Source organism: Taudactylus pleione, unplaced genomic scaffold, assembly GCF_031769625.1.
Source record: "Taudactylus pleione unplaced genomic scaffold, aTauple2 ptg000019l, whole genome shotgun sequence".
NCBI classification, from domain to species: Eukaryota; Metazoa; Chordata; class Amphibia; order Anura; family Myobatrachidae; genus Taudactylus; species Taudactylus pleione.
Window position 1 is genome coordinate 34,098,757 of NW_028284421.1, and position 22,437 is coordinate 34,121,193.

The following is a 22,437-nucleotide window of genomic DNA, read 5'->3' on the forward strand; positions in this document are numbered from 1 at the left end:
ACAACCAAGTGACGTGGTCGATGATGCTCCTTTACTAATTATGCACTCCCATTAAACGCCCTTTTTGACCGTTTGGCACGCCTGCGTTCGGATCTCCACTCCCCCGTTTTTAAGCACCTTCCCCTGTTACCACCCACAAACGGTACATTATGTCAATCAAATTAGCAGCCCCTCGCTGTTTTGCGAGTGCATGATTTCCGACCGCAATGACTGGTTTTCGCATGCGCATTACAACCCATACGCATGCGCAGTTGTACGAACATCGCTCAGAGCGAACGAGCGGCCGCTTACGAGCGGCTCTGAATCAGGCCCTTAGTGTGCAGCCACAGCTGCCCGAGGAAAAAATTCAGGGGCCTTGACAGACCCCCCTCTGTAGAGGTGCATCCGACTCCGGGCCGAGCACCAACGAAAACTGCGGTGCCTGAGGCTCGGGGGCGGGGTATAGGAGAGGGACCCCAGTGCATCCTGGGAGGATAAAGAAACTTAACTCTGTGGTGCCCGATGCCTGACGTCATCACCTATGCCCCAAGGTATCCTGTGGATACCCTATGGACCCTGCAGTAGAAAACTGCATTTAATTATGTGAAATTGTCTATTTGTCCGACTGGCATATACAGTACATAGGTGCATGCTCACATTCCACTTTTGGGAACTGTCCCCTTAAAATTTGGGCAGAAACTAAGAATATCCAGATAAAAATGTTACTGGCTGGTATCAATAAATTGTACACAGGCTGGGCTTTTAGAACAACTGTTCGTATTTATCATATGTTCACCTTCTACACGTGTGTGTGAGAAGCCAGAACCTATAAGGCACAATCAGTGTGTTCATTCGATGAGTGTCATGCTCTTTTACTGGTACCACAGACATCCAGGAGGGAATTGTTTTGCGCTGCCCGCAGCTTCTATCTAAAGTGACAGGAGCAATGTAATTATTTGTGCCGATGGGTGCGAGTGCTGCTGGTGCCTGTTATTTCCTCCTGGGGTGGAGAGCAGAAATCTGCAAAAGACAGGCTTTTGGGCGCCCAAACCAGACATGCCCAGTACTTTCAATGGGTTTAGACGATTTAAAAGTCTTAGGCCCCTATGTATCAATCTTTTTTTATTACATATAATTATGTATTGTAGTTATGCACTAAAATCACAATGCAGGAGATTTCACAGAAATCTCTAGCAGAGTGCTAATTAACACTTAGGATCGCAGTCCCCATTATTATCAATGATCAGACCACTATGTAAACTCATAGCCCATCTTCAGATGGTGTAAACTGCTGGAAGCTTATGGAGGCTCCAAGTGCAGGAGAGAGAAGCTGACACTGTGCACATGTACAGTGTCAGCTTCCCCCCGGAGAAGTCTTTCACTTCTGTGAAAGACTTCTACAATTTGCCGGGGATATAACTCGCAGGGACAGCAGTTACCGCAACCGTTGTCCATGCAAATTCCCCTTTGTGCATAGCCTGGATATTTTCATAAAAAATTTAAATATCCCCTTCGAGATGCATACATAATTGCAGCAGTATTGCAATTATTAGAACATAGACCCTAAAACCGGTGCATTTGGGCGCAACATGTAGGTGCCCATTAACTCATGCCCGCAGCGCAAATTTGAATATCGCCCTGTCACTTTAGACAGGACATCGGGAGTAAGAAAACAATTTAATCCCCCCCCCTCCCCGTCCAGACTTAATTGAACTGTACATGCAAGACTCTTCAACTTGTGCATGAGTATTAGGAAAAAAGGTTACATAGCTTACTTGGCATGCACAGGATTAATGGTTTGTGGGGAACCTCAGGCCCGGGGACCGGAATCATTTGGTCTGGCCCTCTGAGCTTTTTTCTGCTAGCCTCATCTGGATAGCAGGGTGCCTATAATGGCACCCTGTGGCCAGAATCTATGCAGCAGTGCCACCTGGAGCATCCTTAGGATGCTTCAGATGGTCACACCGCTGCCCTTACAGCTCCCCGGAGCATCCTCAGGATTCTCCAGGCATTGCTGTAATCATTGGCGATTGCGGCCCCGTCCCCATGTGACATCACACGGAGGGGGCGTGGCCTGCAACAGGCCCGCAAATACTGTTATATATATCAAAATGGCCCTTGGCAGAAAAAAGGGTCCCCACTCCTGATGTACAGTATAGACAGATAGGGGACGTACTTATTGGGCATGCACAGTCTTATCAGCTCGGCTCCGGCATTGCTGGAGGGGTAGGTTTATGCAGGACCTCTCTGGCAGGTGCACATTTGATAACTAATGGCACCATCTCATTCTGTAACGTAGCTAAAATGGCGATAGAGTGTGAGTTATCGCTGATAGAAGAGAGTGTCACACAGCGCAATTTTCACCCACTTTGATTCAACTTAATAGAATAGAATGATAGAACGTAGGGATGTATGTATCTGCTTTAGCCTTTACTTTTCCAAATCCAGTCCTTTTGGACCATTCTGTGAAATAGAAACACATAATTTGGTGGCAAAAAAAGAACCTACAGGTCAGTGTAGTTATTCTTTTTTTATGTATGTAGAAGACTTAACAACAGTAAAATGTTTGTCACAGCTATTCTTACATTCCCTCTCCTCCCGAGTCCGTGTCCTGCCAGTCTTCTTGCCTCCCTAACACACGGTTACGGTATTATTATAGCTTGCCTAAGCTCAGTACTCCTGTGATTGGGGCCTCTTTCCTCAGCACCAGCATCAGTCACAGGCATTCTCTCCCCTGTCTCTGTGTGCTGTACGGAGCATGCGCAGTGGTGCCTCCCTCCCGGCCGGCAGCTAGAGCCAGTGCTGGTCTCTGTGTTCTGTGCTCCTAGACCCCACCTCCAGCAGGCCCCCTCTCCCCTCCCAGTGTGAGTTAGACGCCTCCTCTTCCCCAGGCCCAGTCTCTCTCCGCCATGTTAGTTTCTCCCGGTCCCGGCCTACTGATCTGGCCGATTTCTTTGATTACCGTTTGGTTTCCAGCTCCGTTCCCTCCTCGGTGCCCGTGCGTGTGAGCGGCAGCTCCGGGCCAGTGCGGGGTAAGACGGAGATCCGGACACTGAGCAGAATTAGCCAGAACCATGGTGATTTGTGTAGGGGCGGTATACATCCCCTTATATACAAATATACTTACATATTGGCAGATACTGTAAATAGTCCCCGGGAAACCCCTTCCTGTCAGGGTGCGCGGCAGCAGGCTGCGGAGGGATATGCAGCTTGTAGCAGAATGCATTTGTTCTTATATTGCTTGTTCCTTTACGGTGACTAATGGTATAGACGCATTAATATGTCATTTATATACAGGAATGAATGGTGTGTATGTACAGGTTGCTTTACATGTTTCTCTCTTGCCATATGCAAAATGGCAAGGTCTGTCTCACTGAGTATAGCTGGTAAGGGCACTGCCATTTCCATGCACACTCAGCATGTGAGCTACACACTGGCTGTGTTTATCCACATGATTGTGCATGCAGAAGTTTTGAAACTGCTGTAGTGAATGCATGCTGTGGTGGTGCACCCTTTCCCTCTGTTCTCCTGTCTGTCATGCAGTAGTACATACTCTTCTATCTGGCAGACCCCCTGTCATACTATGACAATCATGATTCTTTTTCACACTGCTACTTTATTGCAGTGAGTGGTACTCTAATCACCTTTTGTGGCCATCCTCTTAGTGATATGTGGACATGGTTTCTTATGACACATGTCATTAAACAATATTTGCACTTCTTTCTATTGTTGACCTATGTCCTAAAGTAAAAACGGGGAACTCTGTTTACTCATTGTATTTATTAAGTTATTTATATACCACACACATTAAGCAGTGCTTTACTAAGAATTATTTATTCACATCAGTTTACAATCTATATTCCCTGTCGCATGTACACACATACACACTAGGGTTAATTTGTTGTCAGAAGTCAGTTTAGCAACCAGGATGTTTTTGGACTGAGGGAGGAAACCGGAGCATACGAAGAAAACATACGCAGAAAGAACATGCAAACTCCACACAGTGCCTTAGTCAGTAATTGAACTCATGACCTCAGGGCTATTAGGCAGTAACACTAACTACAACATCTCTCTCTTCAAGTTAGAAGACTTGCAAGCACTCACTATCACACAGCACCTCTCTATTGTCACCATGCCAGGGCTGTCACACAGCACCCCTCCCTATTGTCACCATGCCAGGGCTGTCACACCGCAACTATCTCTGGGTTGTCTAACTCCAGTTGCTCTTCTGTTGTGAAAGGCCCCAATTGAACCAATGGGTTAAATCCACACATACCCGGTTACATGCTTTTTAGTCTTAAAAAAGACCTCTTGCCAGTTAGATTTAAGTTCCTTACTGGGTGTCATTGCAGTGATACTCTTTGATATGGCCTATCACCTGTAACACAACCTTGCATTCTATTATTATTGTCCTTTATTTATATTGTGCCACAAAGGTTCCGCAGTGCCTTATAAGGTACAAAGACAGTAAAAGTATGAGCAAAACAAGAACAAAATCACCTGCAGTACAAAATATTGAAGGACATGGTTAAAAAAACATTGCTGCATAAGCAGTCAAAATAGGTGCTGCAGTGGGGTGGAGATGATGGTATAAGTGAGGAAAGGCAAAACACATGAGCGAAGAGGGCCCTGCTCGTGAGAGCTTACAGTCTAAAGGGGAGGGGCAGAAAAATACAGAAGGGGAGAGACCGTGAGCGAGAAGTATGGGGCAGTGGGTTATTTATTTCTATATTTCTATCCAAATTTTATCTAATGTTAGTATTTTCTTTGTGCTGGGTCTTCTATCTCAGACATCATCTCTTCTCTATGGCAGTGGTTCTCAAACTCAGTCCTCAGGTCACGTTTTCCAGATCACCCAGCAGGTGCACAGGTGTATTCATTACTCACTGACACATTTTAAAAGACCCACAGGTGGAGCTAATTATTTCACTTGTGACTCTGTGGGGAGACCTGGAAAACATTCACTGTTTGGGGTCCTGAGGACAGACTTTGAGAACCTGTGCTCTATTCTATTAGTAGCACTCGGGTCATGAATTGTCTGTGTTCTCAATAAACCTCTTGCTGTCATATATTTTACTGTTGTTTCTGGAAGACCCCTTGTTACTTTGTTTTACTCTCTACCTTATGGTTTACCATGTTGCATTTCCACATCTGTCTCTCTTGTTACACCATGGAAACATTGTAAACCAAAATGCTATATTTATAAAAATAGGCCTGTAATCCATCTCAGTCCAACAATTCCAAGTCTCTCTACTTTTCAATGGTTACTAGATTCTAAACAGTATTCCTTACTACAGAGCACTATATCTTCAACAGTAATCATTTATAGATATTTATTTGGAGCTGAATGAACGCCCATGTTTTAAAGATGAAGAAAAGGTCTGTGCACTATGACCCATGGATTGGTTGAGAAGTTGGAATAAAATCAGACTAGGGTTTGTTTAGTGGATCCTTCCATTAATTTGGATGCTAAATTCAGTTGAGCCATCACTATAGTGTATACTGCTTTGTAGTTTATAACATGTAATATGTAACATACTGTGTGAAACTGATTTCTGTATGCTGTCATTTCACTGTAGCTCTCTCTGTCATTATTTTCCAAGTTGCATTCTCTGTGAAGTACGTTCTAATATGCAATACAAGACAGATTTCCCTTGTATGACCTCCACTGTTTCTCATTTCCATATATCTATTCCAGGTTTTGTGTGCGGTATCTACACTAAGTGGAACCATGCATTAAAACTACCAGGTTAGTCTCTTTATTTTTTTTTTACTTCCTGTCATTTCATCTACTTGGCAGATAAACTTTAAAGTGCACAGTTATTTCATGCCTGATTAAATATGAGTGGCAGTTGGTTAAAATTGGCAATATCAGATAATTTGTGTAAAGCTTGCGATGCAATGTAACGTCATATCGCATCACCGTACACACTGCATGATCCACCTTATGATGGTGCAATATATCGTTACATGCTTAATGTATCGCTACCACGACGTCATGCCATTTGATGTGCTCCACATCAGATAGGAAGATGCAACCACTCAATTCATCAAACAATGAATTGGGTGGATTTGAGGGTACATACTATCCGATGGTCGTGTGATCCATCACGGATAGCAAAATTGGCCAATATATCGTATAGTGATAGAGCCAAAAGCACTCCAGGGCTTGCGGCAGCGAGACCCTACCGCAAGGGTCTCGTCGCAAGCCCGATGGTCGTGATGGTCTTGACCATCATTTTGGCCGCTCGCTATAGCTGCGGCCAAAATGTGTCTGTCAGAGCGTCCGGCTCTGAATCAGGGCCAGTGTGTACCCAGCTTATAGCAGGAGTTATCAATTTCAGACCTCAAGTACCACCAACAGGTCATGTTATATGGATTTCTTTAATCATGCATAGGTGAGTATATACTGGGCCACATCTGCTTCCACAGACAGAAATCCTAAAAATATGACGTGTTGGAAAAACCTGAGGGTTGAGAACCACTGGTGTAAAGAAATGTCATCTTAATGCCTCCTTTTGTTGATTTGAGTTCTGCATGTTCACTGTCATTATATGAACTTCTCCTGGTTCAAGCTCTTTTTGAGTTATTTCTCACTATATTCATTCATTTAATCAAAATATTAAACCTATGATGTGCACAATAAATCAACAAATTCTATTTCACTGAAGTTTTCTTTAGACTGTAACTTGCCGTTACCACATAAAACAAACTGACAAGGTAATTAAACATTCAGGGTATTTCAATTGGCCGTGGTAATTTACAGCGGCTAATTGATCCCTTTGGGGCTATTTAATTAGCTAGCAGTTATCGGGGATTTTTTTTCACCTGTCTGAGAGAGGTTGGAAAATAAAATCCCCTATAATTATCCCCGTTTTCACTTTCGCGGCCGTAAAAACGCATAGGTCAGTGAATTTGTCACGGATTCTAGGTGGTTTAAGGCAAAGTAATTAAATTGCGCTGAAAACGCAAAAACTTAACAGGGCTAATTGAAATCCTTATAAATATAATTATGTAGGTGATAGAATTGCACCTTGGAACCAATTCTGTAACATAAGTACAGAACCATTCTCTTAGCCATAGCTATTTTGTTAATTTGGTTTAATCTGAAGTCTGCTGTGTTTTTGAATTGTTCTGTTAGAAATTCATGTCAATTTAATTTTTGCTAACAGGTTCTGATAAACAAGACTGCACCTTTTGAATTATTTTCTATAGCTCCGAATGGATCCATCTTGTCCTAGCTTTATAAAATATTAAACTGGCTCTATGATTTGTTAATATTGGTTAGCTTCTAAAACCCATATATTTTTATATCCTGCATTTATAACTATAATGTTTTAGAATGTCTACAACAATCTAGTTATATATGTAATATTTTTGTGTTCATTGGAAGACTTGCTAAACCGATGAACTTTAGAGAGCCCTCTATATTTTGGAGCACATGGTGGATATTTCCCTAAATTGAGTATGCTGACTTTCTTCATTGCTCTTTCAGATATAGTTACATTTCCAGTCATGGGGGACATGAAGACTCCAGACTTTGACGATCTTCTTGCTGCTTTCGATATCCCAGATGCCACAAGTTTGGATTCCAAAGAAGCTATTCAGTCTACAAGTGATGAGCAAGAGAACCATCTAAAGCAGTCAGGAATGTGTTTGGATGAGAATCTTTCTTTGGCTCAGTCTGTTCCTGCCCCTGATGTTCCTGCAGTTAGTGTGATTGTGAAAAACACCAGCCGTCAGGAGTCCTTTGAGGCAGCTGAGAAAGAAGGAAATCACATGGGTCCAACTCTACTCCAGAATGGGTTTTGTGGGCCAGAAGTGGGTTCTGAACCCCATGCTGTGGGTCCAGGCTATGGAAAATTTGAGCCAGGTTTCATCAATGGCGACAGTTCAAGAAGTTACACTGACAAGCTAGAGTCTCTCAAGACCGAACCATTACCAACATTTAGCCAGTTTAGCCCTATTTCTAGCCCTGAACCAGAAGACGCAAAGGATAATGGAGTATTAAACAAGCAGAAGACAGCAGAGTCACCTTATTTCCCACAGCCGTCCATGTATATTCCTGAAGAAGGCTGCATGGTGGATTCTCTGAGAAAGCCCTCAGAGCCTGAGCTGAGTATGTTTGATGAATACTGCAAAAAGGAGCAGAAATCTGAGTGCTTGGAGGCAGATAAGGGCAGGTCTTCTGATCAGAGCAGAGATGGCGAAAAAGCCAGTTGTTTCCTTGGCTCATCCTTGGCATTCGGAGATGTTCAAGATGACAGCATCCCTGAGGAGAAAGTATTTTCAGGTGCAGTTGATGCTTATGGTAATGCAGCTGGTTCCTCAGCTGTACCTCCTCGCCAGCGTATTAAACCTGCTCAGTCTAAGTTATCATCTTGTGTAGCTGCTTTGGTTGCATTGCAAGCCAAAAAAGTTGCAGTGGTACCTAAGGAAGAATCTTTAAATATCTCTAAAGAAGTTACTTTACCATTAAAAGAAAGTATCAAAGGGAGTCCTAAGATGCCAAAGTCCCCAAAAAGCCCAAGAAGTCCACTGGAGGTGGTAAAGAAGATTATTAGAAACCCTGACAGCCCTATGAGTGTCTGCAGTGACACCAGTAGTAAAGACTCCCCATCTGTCTGTGCTGGTTCACCTCCTGCAATTCCCAAAGTAAGAATAAAAACAATAAAAATGTCATCTGGCGAGATTAAAAGAACAGTAACTAGGATATTGCCAGAAGTTGAACCAGATGATCTAGTAAAATCTCCAGAGGACTTACAGGGTGAAAGCTCATCTGGGGAAGATATCAAATCACTTGTAAACCTGGAAGATGTGGCAGATTCAGAAAAGGAAAGGACAACAAATTCTGGAAAAAGTACAGCCCCAACTAGTAGCCAAGGGCAAAATACTGTAAATACTCCAGTCACTAATACTAAAGGGGATAAAAAGAAAGCAGTGCAAACTTCTAAACTTCAGAACCCTGGCAGTGGCTCAGCAAAGACCACTAACTCCTCACAGAACAAGAAGCAGTCAGCGGCTCCCACAAAGGTCGCATCTAACTCAACCCCCCTACTCCCCAAGGCTGTTCACCTTGCCAACCTTAACTTGGTTCCTAATAGTGTCACTACCACTGTGGGAACTAAGACTACAGCTTTGAGGCAGACACAGGGGGCACCTATGGCAGTTCCTCTGGTTCACCAAGTTAAAATAGCAGCTCCTGTCATTGTGGATGCATTTAATAAACTACTGCACAGTGCCAATCCTGTTCCAACTTATACCCCCAATTTGAACCCTCCTCCTGACTGCAATATTACATTGCCAGCCTCTGGTTACACTTGCCTGGAGTGTGGAGACTCATTTGCCCTGGAAAAGAGCCTTGCACAGCACCACAACAGACGGAGTATCCATATTGAAGTAATGTGTACCCAGTGCTCTAAAACAGTCCAATTTTATAACAAATGTAGTTTACTAGGTCATGCCAGGGAGCATAAGAGTAAAGGATTGATCATGCAGTGCTCCCAACTCATGATGAAGCCAATATCTTCAGAACAGATGTTGGCCCCTCCACCTTTAATTGCCCCACTGATGGCACATCAGCCTTCATCCTCCACTCAACGAACAATAGCTCCAGCAGCCTCACTTGGTGTATGGTCTGGAACTTCTTCCTATGCCCCGCCAGCTATGCCACTTTATGCCGACCCCTATGGACTTATACGCCATGGGTTTAAATGTTTAGAATGCAGCAAGCAGGTCGAGGACTACACCTGTTTGGCGGGACATTATCAGAGAGTGGCTGAGGAAAAAGATGGACTGGTGAGTGAGACTTCACTCAGAGTTATTAGTCTCTCTCCTCTTACTGTTTACGGTTGTGTGTGGTGAAATGTTTTTGTTGATCTTTTTTATGTTATATGCATTGGTACAGTTGTTAAAAAGCTTGGATTTGGTAACCGCTAGTTTAGGGACAACATTGTCAATGTGATATTGTTTCAACAAAATCCTTATTTATGATCTCTTCTGGAGTGTCTACCTAAACCGAGAGATTCTATTTTTTTTTCTTTGTTATTGTCATGATCACTTCAAAAGGATGACAGCACCTTCCAATATATTTGTAAGGAGATTTTATGGTTATGTTAATGTTCTGTACCATCTAACAGAGCAGATCTGGTATACCTGCAAATTCGGAAATTTAAATCAATCAGGCATTGCAGATTGAATAATTTGTTATTGGGTATTAGTGGTTTAATTTTGGTGGTTTGACCTGATAAGTGCTGTTAACTAATGCTGGGTATGATATATCGTTTGTTTGTGCAACGAACGATATATAGGTGGTGCATCAGCAGGTGTGTACAGCAGATATGCCTGTGAATGATGCAGTTCACAGACATATCTGATTGGCCCTGTAGCACAGCTGATGATATATGTAGCAGATGTATTGTTTTATCTGGCTGGCTGTAATGCCAAACCGCCAACCGAGCGATATGTCTTCCGTCTCAGCCATTGTATATATTACATCAGAAGTGGGCGGGCATATTCAAATGGCTCTGCTGGCCATACACATCAGACAGACGATTGGTAAGATAGGTCAACGTCGGCCAGGTGTGTACCTCTGCTTTAAATGAAGCCACTGAGTCAACTTTTAACAGCTGCAAGATGTTTGGCTCTGCTCTTCGGTGTTTCACAAGTTTTGTGTCTGCCCTGTTTACCAATTAAGGAAGGTGCTAAATCAAAAAAAATGGGTGACATTTCCTGGTTTGTGTATTATTGCTTGCTATATTTCACTCCTTGATGTATTTATTTTTGTCATTCACCAATTCAGTTTGTCAGCTGTCTTCTTTTTTATATTTTTATTAACCCTTTTTACTGTCCTCTGTAGACGTGCCAGGTGTGCCAGATGATGCTCCCAAATAAATGCAGCTACGGTGCTCACCAGCGCATTCACACCCACAAGTCTCCATACTGCTGCCCAGAATGTGGGGTCCTGTGTCGATCTGCTTATTTCCAGACACATGTTAAGGAGAACTGCCTACACTATACTCGCAAAGTGGCATTTCGGTGAGTAATATGCCTGATCCAAGATAAGCAACATGCACTGTACGTGGAAGGAGTGGCTATACTTTGGATACACTTGTCAACCACATACCTGTAAAGAACACCGTAAACCAGTATTTGCTATGTTCATGTATGATCCTCAAAGTTAATATGCATTGTTCAGTCTTGCTTGTAATGTCCTTTGTTGAAGAGTAAATTAATGACTCCTCCACTGTTAATCCCTGATATGTAATCTGCTATAGGCACCGTCACAGCTGCAACATCAATTGCAATTCTTCACTGTGTAAGTGCATGAGTCTACAGAGCATTACCTCCCAGGGAGGCTGCAAGCCAGTCACCTTCTCTGGCTTCTCTGCACTTGCTACAGTGATATGAGATGTACAAGTTCCACCCTGCCAGTAGTAGAGAATACAACATTGGCATGTGACATAGCATGCAGAGCAGATTTAACGAAGTGTAAACACATAAGTTATTTCTGTTTATATAATTCATTTAATTAATGCACTGGCTTTGATATTTTGTTGAATAAATAGTGTTTGACTGCCAAATGGGTACTTTACAGTCTGTAAACCCATATTGCAGATCATTAGATATAGGGGGTAATTCAACTAGCCGCAGTAATTTGGTGTGGGTTAATTGACCATTGACCCCCCCGGGGCTAATTAGGTAGCCCCGCGGATCAATTAGCCCGCAGCACTGCACTTAACGCGTATTTTTTTCGGGTCTGAGCAGCCCGAAAGGATATACACGCTAATTAGCCTGTTTTCAGGTGCAAACAGTGGGTTAACACATAGGTACTGGTGCTCTTCTCGGATTCTATGTGTTAATGCCCGATATTAAAAAATGTATAGGGCGAAAAAAAAAGGTCTGTAATTGAATAGTCCTGGGCGTTAAAGCCCGAGGCTACGTCCTTTTTTTGACCCCCGATAAATTATCGGGGCTTATTCAATTCCCACCATAATCTCATTTATTAAATGTGCTACATAATTTGAGAATTTTGACATTAGAGCAGACAGCCATTTTCTATTTAATGTTACTCTTTCATCCCATAATGATGCAGTAATTATGCTACAGTCTTTGATGGTAATTCAATTACAGGTGATGTGTTCTAGAATGGCACTAGCAACCCACCAACATCGCCGATTTTGCCTTGCACCCAGAGGTGTGCAGGCAAATCGTCGATGTTGTGGCTACCGAAGCTGGCAGATATGTGCACAGCCACAATGCTCGGTGGCACAGAGCCTGTGATTAAATTTACCCCTTTGTGTATAACCTAATTAATACAGCTGCCTGGCCAGGTCTGTTTGCTTTCCCTGTTTTACAGAGCAATGGCATAAGTAGATATGATTACCCGTTACTTTGACAGTCCCATTGCTGTAACCTGCATCAGTGCGTGGACAGTCTGTTCTATAACACTTAACACGTTCCATCGTGTCAACCCATTGTTTCCACTGTCAGTTAGGAGAAACTAATTGGATTAGACAACTGTTGTGTAGGTAGGTTTACTGCAATAACTAGCTTACTGCTATAGCATCCCATTACAGAAATATTGAACCACAATAGAATGACAGAGTAATACTAGATAGTAGGACATCTCCTCTATGGTTTTTCTTTTCCACCTACACACCTCACCCATCTATTGTACTTTACGGACTCATTGCAGAGAGAACCCAAGTGTCCTACACTCATTATTATTAGTATCAATAATGGCAATGTCTAAATCCCCTTCACGGAGAGGACCCTGACATCATCAGCCAGTGTCCAGCGTCATTCCCTACCATCCAAGTGGGCATAGAGGGGGAATACAACCTTCTAGCGAGCCACCAAGCCCGAAGCATGGCAAGTGGACAACTTTCTTCTTTAGGTGGGGACAACTTTTGGTACTTGTGTACGTAAAGTACACAAGTACTATTTAAATCATTCATTGGATTCTCTCTGCGATGAGTCCGTAAAGTACACAAGTACCGTTTATTACATCTCAGCTGAATTGCAACCTTTTCATTCTAACTTGGACGGTTTTAACAGGTGCATACACTGTGGAGTAGTGTTTATGTCCCTGGGGATGCTGAAGGTTCACATCCAGGATAAACACTGCGAGGTTTTCCACAAGTGCTCCTTCTGCCCCATGGCCTTTAAGAGCACAGAAAGTACAGCTGCTCACATCACAGCCCAGCATCCCACCGCAAGCCACAGGAATGCACAGTAAGTTGCTCCCATAGTCCATGGCTCTATGAATAGATTTTGAATGCAGGCGGAATATTATTAGTATTCTATGCAGTCACTACTATGAATGCATGTATTTCCTAGTTCACTAACAGGGGTATTCAATTTGGAGAGAAAAGTCAGTTTTTGCGATAATTTTGCACCGATGACGTCATTTTCGCTGGTTTTGGTTTTACACCGTATTCAATTTCAAAGACTTTTCGCAGGTTTGAAAAGTCTTTGAAAAAAAACAGGGATAACTTTTCGCCACTGAATAGGTGGCGAAAAACAGTGTAGAATTGGGGTTTAGGGGTGCAGGCTTAAAAAAAATAGCCTGCACCTTTCAGAATGACCCCTTGAAACGATCTGTGCCAAAATGAAAAAAAAAAAACGGGACACCCCAAAAAAAGCACTTTGAATTTGGGGGCCAAAAAAAAAAATGTTGGGGGACAAAGTTAAAAAATAGCGAACTTGACTCTGGGGGGGTCCCCAAGTATGCCCCAGGTGTTTTTTTCATTGCAGCTGCTTGCGGCAGGTGGGTTTTTCACGATTTTTTCAAGTCACTTTAGCAACTTTAAAATATGCTGTACCCCAAATTTCCTGGGCATAGTTATTTTTCCACCAAAAAAATTCTAAATGCTCTTCTGCATCACTTTCTTCAAAGTTGCATTTATGCACATGCCGCGGCTATTAGAAACCCCGACTTGCTTCAGTAGTTAAAAATGGGAGTACCCATAGTGATCCCCCATGTCTACACATCTTTAGGGGGGTCCCTAGAATATTTCCCGAAAATTCCAGTTTTTGTTGAACCTGTAAAAAAAAAGTAGCAAAAATGTACAAAAAAAATGACATAAGGTTCCCAAAGCCCCCCACCCCCAAAAGCCAAACCAGCCCCAGGCTTGCCAGCCAGTGGTGGTTTCTAAAAATACGGGGAACAAAATGTGTAGGGTTCCACCATATTTTAGAAACCAACACCAGGCTGCAGGGACTAGTGCTGGTTTTAATTATAGGGGGCAAAAAAGACATGGGGTACCCCGTATATTTAAGACCAGCACCAGACCCAACCGGCCGGGGTGTAATGCCACAGCCCGGAGACCCAATTACCGGGGCTCCAGGTCCAAAGCATTACACCCCAAGTCGGTCAGCGCAAGCCGGTGATCTCGAGGGAGTCTGGGACCCCCCAAAAAAGGGTCCCCCCTCTTCCGAGCACCACAGGTTTACGCTGAAGCCTGGGGCTCATCCCCATACCCCTGGAGCGGTGGGTATGGGGGTAATAGGGGGGCCAAATAATGTAACACTATTGTACTTTACAGTGGAACTACAAGTGCCAGCATGCCTGCCATTTTGCACTTGTGGAACTACAAGTGCCAGCAGACATGCGGCACCTGTAATTTCACTGTAAAATAAATAGTTAAAAAAAGACAAAACACACACACCGTGACAGTATAACTTTATTACAAACACCTACCCATTCACACATACTTACCTATATCAGATGAATCTGTCGTCTTCTCCAGTAGGATTTCCCAAAAACATGGCTCTACAAATAAAAAAAATCATACTCGCCTACATCCAGCGTTGGTCTCCGCAGTAATCCATGGCAGTTTAAAAACAAAAAAACGAGTTACCCGATCCACGCAACACAGCTATCTGTATGTTTGTCGTTACACATACAGATAACTCCCGAATAGCAGCTATTGGCACTTCACGGGGCATTGCAGTCCCGTGAGCCAATCAGCGGCAGCGCTCACTGTAGAGCGCCCGCAGATTGGCTCCGGCAACTGACAGTTCCCACATGGGCTGACTCGCTATGGGTACCCCCATTTTTAACTACTGAAGGAAGTCAGGGTTTCTAATAGCCGCGGCAGGAAAAAACACCTGCCAAAGCTATGTAAAAACCAGACTTTCTTTTGCAGGCAAAAATAGGGGTACCCATAGTGATCCCCCATGTCTGGACATCTTTAGTGGGGTCCCAGGCATATTTCCCGAAAATTCCCGTTTTTGTTCGTTAATGGGGTCAGGGGTAATTTTTAAAAAAACAGGGATAATTTTTCAAATCACTACAGCAAGTGAAAAAAAGTGCAGAATTGGGGTTTGGGGGTGCAGGCTTATAAAAAATAGCCTGTACTTTTGGGAATGTCCCCTTGAAAGGAAATGTTAAAAAAAAATGTTAAAAAAAAAAAAATCGGGACACCCTAAAAAAAAAAAAATTTTGTTGTGAAAATAAAAAAAAAAGGGAAAAAAAAATGCCTAACTAAATTAATTCTGGTGCGGTCCCCAAGTATGTGGCAGGTGTGTTTTTAATTGCGCAAAGTAGCGGCAGGTGCATTATTGAAGAATTAAAAAAAAATAACTTTAGGGACTTAAATATGCTAGTACCCATTTTCATGTACCCCAAATTTGCTGGGACCACTTTTAAAAATGAAAAAAAAAAAAAGCTAAATGCTCTTCTGCATCTCTTTTCAAAGTCGGGGAAAAAAACATCTGCCGTGGCTATTAAAAAACCCCAACTTTCTTCTGCAGGCAAAAACGGGGGTACCCCTAGTGATCCCCGAGGTCTGGACATCTTTAGGGGGGTCCTACAGTTATTTCCAAAAAATTCCGTTTGTTTTCGCCGATCCAAGTATCTGCGGGTCCCGTTTTCGACGATTTCATATTGAATACGGGGATAAGCGGGAGCGTGCGCGATACTTATTCCCTGGAAAAAGCTCTGATTTGCGTCAAAAACTTAGACGGCGAAGTTTACGTTTCATATTGAATACCCCTGTAAGTGTGAGTGTTATGCAAACTGCTTGTAGATAAAGCCTTGTAGCAATAAGTAGTGTGGCCAGTATAACTGTGGAAAATAAGCAGTAACAGACCGGTGGTAAAATTTAAGCTTATGCATTGTTAGATTCAAATCATTAATTGCATTTTGTCTTCTCACTCGTGTTTTTGAGAAGCTAAGTTTGGAATCATTCACCTATTTGTTTCTGGAATTTCTGTTTTGCAGGATAATCTATAAGTGTTCGTGTGAGACTGTTTTCAATAAGAAAAGACTTTTGCACCAGCATTTCTACCAGAACACAAACACTCTACTAGTGAGTGTCTTCAAGTGTCCAGAATGCCAGCTGGCGTACATGCAGAAACAGCTACTAGTGCAGCATCTCAAGGTGAGACGTGTGACTTCTCACTTTCTACTAATAAGCAGTGCAACGGTACTGTAATGTTCAAAAATGTATTGAATTAAGGGTGGTGCCATGCTAGCAAGTTTCCCACAAAGATTAATTGGAAAATGGTGTTCTACAGCTGCAAAATCATGACACTACCTTACCCTACTGGTATTCTTTATACTGGACCCTACTGGTGTACGTTATACTGGATGATGCATCTTTTCTTCTTCAGGGTCCATAGGGATCCACATGGATACCATGGGGCAGTGTTCTCCCCAGGCTGTTTTCTGTGGGCGCATCGCCTGGCAGAAACAGCCTACTGCCCGGCACTTTCCCCCGCCGACCCCTGCTGTGGAACGCTGAAGACTAAAGAAGCCTCCGATCGCTTCAGAGGAATGCGTTTCCAGTTATGCAGTGCCCCACGTTCCTGCTGGATCTAGTTACATCCAGTCAGAGCGAGCGGCGAGCAAGTTAAGGTAAGTTCTGGGCTGGGACCGGGACCAGTCTGGGGGCACTGTCTAAGGGGCACTATTTAAGCCTGGGGGCGCTGCATAAGGGGCCAGCCTGGGGGCACTGCATAAGGGGCCAGCCTGGGGGCACTGCATAAGGGGCCAGCCTGAGACCTGTCTGGCTGGAATGGTAAGGGAGATACCCCTTTTCCCGGCGCACGCATAATTGCGAAGGCCCCCACCTGGCTACTTCTTGATGCCACCCGGCTGGAAAAAAATTCTGGGGAGAACTGTGGGGTGCAGGTGGTGGATAAGGGCCAAACACCGAACAGTTAAGCTTTCAACTACCAGGATGCAACGGTCCTTCCCCCCCCCTAAACCCTGCCCCTGAGCCTGAGGCAAATTAGTTTGCTTGGTGTCCAGCAGGAGCTCGGATCACCTTTTAAAACAGTGGGCTGCCTTATGCAGCCCTAAGCTTTATTTTTATGATTTCTAATTTTATTATCTTTATTACTGAGTGCGTCCTTAGGACATCTATGCTGCCACTCCATTGCCCCTCCGGGCGTCGCAACTTCATAGCATCGCTTAGTACTTTCGGTGGGACTCCCGGGGACCCCAGACTGCAAATCGTATGCATGGGGACAGGTAAGGCAGGTTACCGCTTGCTGTAGCCCGCGGCTTGGCAGTCTTACCTCCGGTCTCGGGAAAGACCGGAGCTGCTGAGACTGAACACCGGCCTCGACCGCATGATCCACTAGACCACCAACGTACATATGGGGTGGGAATCCAGCGTCCCAGTTGTCAAAAATCAGCTTGGGGAGGTCCGCTTTCCCTATTACAGCGGCCCCTCCCCAAGCTCAAGGCGTCATTCCACCGCAGTCTAGGGCTCTGAGCTGCTCTCCTCCTCGGACGCCGCCCCCTCAGAGGTCTCCGGTGACCATTTTCTGCAGGCTCAGCCACAGCTCTCTCTGGAAAACTCTGGGTCCGGTCCCCCTACACCTTTCCCCGGAGTCAGGTTATGTAGCACTATAGCCTACCAGACATTGCGTCTGAGTAGTTGAATGTAGCGCTCTTTTCCAGTTAGTGGTTTTTCTGCATAGTATGTGACTTTTGCTAGCTCTGTCTGTATGATTTTTTTTAATCTCTCAGCCTATGCCTTTCTTCTCACTATAACCCTAATCATACCGGTGTATTCAGGGTCTACTATATTTCACTTTTACTTATAAATGTGAAGTCTGTCACATACTGTTTGGTTGCACTCAACACAGTACCATATTCTGAGCTGTACTCTCCTGCAGCTTATTTAAGCATAGGCACTATCACTATACTGCATACACTGTTGCATAATAGCATCTGCATACCCATTTGTATTTGGTGTATTCTGTTGCATAATAGCGTTTGCATACCCATTTGTATTTGGTGTATTCTGTCGCATATTAGTGTATACTCTGCGACTATGGCTAACAAAGGCAAAAGTAGCAAGCAAGCGACTGCACCTACATTGCTCTCATGTAAATCCTGTGCAGCGAGCTTGAATGAGGAGGATGTTGTCCAGTCTTCTGCCCTTGCCCAGGAGCCTCCTTGAGCGTCCCTGACTCAGATGCTACAGTAGCTACTATTACAAGACCGCCTGACAGTCCTGGCATGAATTCCCCCTATGGAGTTGCCTCAACAGATACAGTCAGTACTGGTACCTCCATGAGTAGATGTCCTTCGGTACAGACTCTAGCAGCTGCCACTACAGCCTTTCAAAATATGGTGCAAGGTGAGAAGCCCCTACCCAGTAAACCTACCAAGCGTACAGTGTTGTCTTCACAGTCTATGCAGCTTTCAGAAATATCATCTGAGGCAGAAGGCGCTGACGATCTCTCTGACACTGAATCTCCCTCAGGGGAAGGAGTGCATTAATCTAAAATTAATATACCTGCTTTGGTGTGAGCTGTCAGATCTATCCTCCAAATAGAAGACGATGAGCCTGCCCCCAAATCAAAGCACTCACTATTTAAACAACAAAAGTGGCTTCAGCAAAGCTTCCTCTCTCTGATCAGCTAGCCGAACACATGGCAGCAGCTTGGCAGATGCCTGGTAAGAGGTTTCGGCTCCAAAAACACTTGACCTATTGTTACCCTTTTCCTGCAGCTCATTGCGCAAAATGGTAGGCTCCCCCAGCAGTAGATTCCCATGTTACGCGAATTAATTAAAAGCTCCACATTACCTATCCCTACCGCTTCCTCATTAAAGGTCCCTACGGATAGAAAGATTGAAACTGGTCTTAAATTTGTGTATTCCCTTTCAGGAGCCATTGCTCGCCCAACCATGGCTACTGCATCAGTGGCGAAAGCAATTGAGAGCTGGGTAAATGCCCTAGAAGAGTCTTTCTCTCTACTGGCCTCTAGGGATCAGATGTCTTATATAGCTCACATAAGAGATGCAGCTTCCTATAACGGAGAAGCGACCTTGAATGCTAGACTCCTGGCCTCTAGAGCATCAGCTATGTCAGTGTCTGCCCGCCACACTCTTTGGCTACGGTCATGGAAAGCGGATTCAGACTCTAAGAAGGCCTTATAAACATTACCTTACACTGGTGAGATCCTGTTTTGCCCATATCTAGACAAGATTGTAGCCACTTTGGCAGCATCAAAAACTGATTTTCTGTCCTCAGCAACTACTGCATAGCCTCGGACAACGTCCTTCAGGTCCTTTCGTCCCTAGGAGAAAAGCCTAAGGGCCAGTCCTTTCCTCGGTGATCGGCTTCCACAAGGGCCGCCAAGCCCAGTACCAAGCAGACCAGGGCCACCCGACGTCCTGCTTCCATATATTGGGAAAAAACCTTCAGCCTGACTGGGTAGGCCTCCCCCTGGGGGACCCCAGAGTTGGAGGCCGACTTCTTCAATTTTCCCATTGCTGGCGTCAAACCACCACAGACGCTTGGGTAAAAGAAGTGGTCTCTCTCGGGTGCGTCCTCTCATTCCTAAGACGGCCACCCCACCAGTTTTTCTATACAGGCCCTCCATCAGACCCGAGCAGGGCCCTGCTTATCCAGAAAGCCATTCAGTCCTTGCTGCAAGCGGGGGTAATAGTTCCAGTTCCACTATTGCAACGAGGGAACGGCTATTAATCTGGTGCACAAACCAAATGGGTCTTATCGGCCTATCCTCAACCTCAAATCTCTGAACAAATTCATCAGAGTGCCAAGATTTCGGATGGAAACCTTGCGCTCTATTGTACTAGCTATGGAGCCGGGGGACTTTATGGTATCTATGGATATTCAGGAAGCTTACCTACATGTACCTATAACGCCCTCTCATCAGCAATATCTCCGGTTTGCTGTATTACACCAACATTTCCAATTTCAGGCTCTGCCCTTAGGACTTTCTACAGCTCCACGGATCTTTACCAAAATTATGGCGATCGTGGCAGGGAGTCAGGCTGCTATCATACCTGGACGACCTCTTGCTCTTAGCATGCTCCCCAGAGGTTCTTCAATGCCATCTTCAACCATTGCCTTCCTACAGAGACTTTTTTGGATTCTCAAGCTCAGAGAATCTTCCTGACAACGGACAAGATCTCTACACTTCAACAATGAGTCCGCAGATTACTCCGCAGTCGCCGAGTCTCAGTTCACTCAGCAATGCAGATTCTGGGATCCATGGTATCCACCATCAACGTGGTGGAGTACGCTTCGTTCATTCCAGGCCTCTGCAATACCTAATCCTCTCCAGATAGAACGAGTTACCCAATCGGATCAGATCCCCGACAATGATTCTCTCTCCAGAGGGTTGTCTGTCCCTCTCCTGGTGGTTACAGACATCTAATATAACCAAGGGTTGCCCCTTTTGGATCCCGGAGTGGGTACTCCTTACAACGGAAAGAAGGCGCAGTGGCCAGTCAACACTTTCCAGGGCCATTGGACATCGGTCGAGTCGACCCTGCCAATCAATGTATTAGAACTCCGAGCCATCTACAGAACCCTCACTCTGGCACAGGACCTTCTTCAGGGCGAGCGTGTACAAGGGCAGTCTGACAACTCCACAGCAGTGGCCTACATCAATCACCAAGGAGGCACTCGAAGTCGGTCAGCAATGGCAGAAGTGTCACGCATTCTCGCATGGGCCGAAGGTCACCTCCCGGCCATCTCTGCGGTGTTCATTCCTGAAGTTCTCAACTGGAAAGCGGACTTCCTCAGCCATCACGACGTGCATGCCGGGGAATGGTCTCTCGATCCAAAGGTCTTTGAACTCCTTTTGGACAAGTGGGGCCTGCCAGAGGTGGACCTCATGGCCTCCCGACACAATCGCAAGCTGCCATAAGCAACACAATCGCAAGCTGTACGGGTCCAGAACAAGAGAATGCCAAAACAGCCTTTGTAGATGCCTTGCCGGTGAAGTGGACCTTCCAGCTCGCGTACCTATTCCCTCTAGTCTCCCTTCCTCTAGTCCTTCGGAAGGTCAAGCAAGATGGAGGCGCTGTCCTGCTTGTGGCTCTGCTCTGGCCCAGACGATATTGGTACTCTGATCTTCACAGCCTCTCCATAGATGCTCTTCTCCTACTTCCTCAATGGCCGGACCTGTTGTCTCAAGGTCCATGTCTACATCCGGACCTGGCCCATCTGTCTTTGAAGGCATGACATTCCTCCTATGGTCCAAAGGATTTTCTAGCTCGGTGGTCCAGACTGTGCTCAGAGCGCGTAAGCTGACCTCTGCCCGTATCTATTTCAGAGTGTGGCACACATACTTCCAGTGGTGTTCTACCAGAAGTTTTGACCCTCATGTTTTTAGGGTCTCTAGAGTCTTGCCCTTCCTTCAAGCAGGATTGGACCTTGGACTCCGCCTGACCTTGCTGAAAGTGTATGTCTCTGCTCTGTCCATCTGATTCTAGCCTTCCAATCACCAGACCTCTCGGCAGGTGAGACCTCCTTGGATGTGGTCCGTGCTCAGGATCTACGTGGACCGTACAAGTTCTCTTCGGAAAACAGATTCCATATCTGTCCTCTATGGATTCCAAAAGAAGAGCTGGCTTGCTAACAATCAGACTTTGGCCAGATGGCTTTGCATGACTATTTCACAGGCTTACACACAGACGGGTCTTCCTGTGCCGGCTACCGTCTCTGCTCATTCCACTCGCTCTGTGGGACCCTCGTGGGCAGCTCGCCATGGCGCCTTTGCTGAACAGCTTTGTAAGGCAGCCATGTGGTCTTCTGTCCACACCTTTCTTAGGTTTTATGCCTTAGATACCTTTGCCTCTCAGGATACTTCATTTGGACAAAGGATACTCCTCTCAGCTCAGGAGCCTGTGGATCCCTATGGACCCTGTAGAAGAAAATGGAAGTTATGGTAAAACTTACCTTTGTTAACTCTTTCTCCTTGTTAACTCACCCTTACGCCCCTGGCTTCTCTGGGTCACCGGTTTCCTGTCTCTTTGATGTGAGAGTGTGATTCTTCTGTGTACCAGTCTTCCTTCTCTCCTCTCCTCCTCCTGCCTTGGGCTTGTTAACAAACTGATTTGCCTCAGGGGCGGGGTTTAGGGGGGAGGGACCGTTGCATCATGGCAGTTGAAAGTTTAACTGTTTGGTGTCCAGTCCTTATCCACCACCTACACGCCATGGTATCCCTGTGGACTGC

The 22,437-nt window shown here is 44.9% G+C and overlaps 1 protein-coding gene across 2 annotated transcripts in view; it reads left to right on the top strand.

Annotated features, from left to right (window-relative positions):
* The first annotated feature begins 3,180 nt into the window (after window positions 1-3,180).
* Window positions 3,181-22,437, top strand: part of ZNF592 (zinc finger protein 592) — a 41,408-nt gene continuing 22,151 nt past the window's right edge. For both annotated transcript variants that reach the window (XR_015869789.1, XM_088446762.1), the window contains exons 1-6: window positions 3,181-3,243; window positions 5,678-5,728; window positions 7,475-9,777; window positions 10,838-11,016; window positions 13,039-13,215; window positions 16,208-16,367. Coding sequence is in view for 1 of the 2 variants with exons in the window: in XM_088446762.1 (XP_088302888.1) it covers window positions 3,183-3,243; window positions 5,678-5,728; window positions 7,475-9,777; window positions 10,838-11,016; window positions 13,039-13,215; window positions 16,208-16,367 (2,931 nt within the window). In the remaining variant the exon portion in view is untranslated. The remainder of the gene's footprint in view (window positions 3,244-5,677; window positions 5,729-7,474; window positions 9,778-10,837; window positions 11,017-13,038; window positions 13,216-16,207; window positions 16,368-22,437) is intronic.